This window comes from Durio zibethinus, chromosome 26 (assembly GCF_047325235.1).
Source record: "Durio zibethinus cultivar Kanyao isolate XHJ-2024 chromosome 26, ASM4732523v1, whole genome shotgun sequence".
NCBI lineage: Eukaryota > Viridiplantae > Streptophyta > Magnoliopsida > Malvales > Malvaceae > Durio > Durio zibethinus.
Window position 1 is genome coordinate 17,535,209 of NC_143187.1, and position 1,412 is coordinate 17,536,620.

A 1,412-nucleotide genomic window follows, 5' to 3' on the forward strand; every position below is an offset into this window, starting at 1 on the left:
ATCAAAATTTATCATCGCTATCTATGACTTCTACCGTCGGGTACCTATTCAACCTTATCTTCCAAAAGCTCCCAAAATCCTAGGGTTTTTCTTCAGTGCTTGCGGGGCTTTTCTCTTTTCTTCTATCTTCTCATTGAAAGACACCAAAAAAAAAGAAAAATGGAACAACCAGCAACGCCCATTGCTATTCCTCAAAAAGACAGAGACAACAGCAACAACAAAGCAAAGAAAAAAATCCCTACACCACAAGAGCTGATATCCCTTTACGAAAACCAAGGCGTTGATTCCCAAGAAGCTTCCATCAAAGTAATTGAGGATCTTCAGAATGTGGTGATGAGAATCATCTCTTCCAACCCCAAATCCAAGAAGGACAAGTTCTTGCTTGACACTTCAAGAAAGATTGACAGTGTCAACAGCAGGCTTGCTGTTGTTGATATGAAGCTTGACTCTAAGCCTGGATATATGGAGACTTTTGCCATTGGAATTGCTTCTGGGGCTGCTTTGAATGGCATTGGCAGTGTTTTGCCTCATGTTTTTGAGGGTTTTGCTCAGATTTGGTCTGCTGTTAGGACTGCTACTAAGCGTTCTTCTTCTTCTTAGATTAGATTACATGTCCTGGTTAGAGTTCTTTTATTTATTTGAATTTCATTTTGGCTAATGGTATTGAACTAGTGTCAAATTAAAAAAATCAGAATGTTTCTACTATAATTTCTTTTGTGGTATTATCATATTCTAGTTTGTGGAAATGAAATGCAAGTACTTGTGAATTTCTGAATTTTGGGAAATACTTTAACTTGTCACAGCAGTCAAAAGAATCATCTTGAAGGATCATGTCATTGTCATTTTTCACCTTTGGCTTAGAATTTTATTATTCTTTTTATCAACATTACATCTTTATTCTTAAGTATTTATAATGTGGTAGGTTTTCTTTTTAAAAATTTGGTAATTCTGTTTTCTTTTTCTTTTTTTTTTTATGGAATTTATATTAAACAAGGTTTTTTTATTATGGGTTAATGTCATGATCTCTAAACTATAGTAAACGGTCAATGCTATTTGAATTTTAAAAATCTATAATGTGTTATATGACTATGAATCAATTAATTAATGTGGTGCTTGAAACCTTTAAAAGGTTATTTCATCAAGTGTCATTATTTTAAACTAGTTATATTAAGGTTGAATATCAGAAATTTATACTTCAAGTATTTAATTTGAGATTTTAAATTTTACTATTATTTAAGATCATTCATAACATTAACCTTATTATTAGTATTATTATTGTATCTTTACTTGACTATATTATTAGTGTATTTCATTAGAAGTGAATCACTATTCAAAAAGAAAGAAGACAATTAAGAAAAAAAGAAAAGTTGAAGCAGTGCTATAGCTGTCTAGCATCCGGAAACCATACTTAT

At 31.6% G+C, this 1,412-nt stretch overlaps 1 protein-coding gene across 1 annotated transcript; it reads left to right on the forward strand.

Annotated features, from left to right (window-relative positions):
* On the forward strand, nt 1-775 carry LOC111275343 (ribosomal protein-like protein). The gene has a single exon (XM_022860654.2). It carries the CDS (start codon nt 160-162, stop codon nt 598-600), a length of 441 nt encoding a protein of 146 aa, XP_022716389.2. The 5' UTR covers nt 1-159; the 3' UTR covers nt 601-775.
* The last annotated feature ends 637 nt before the right edge of the window (nt 776-1,412 follow it).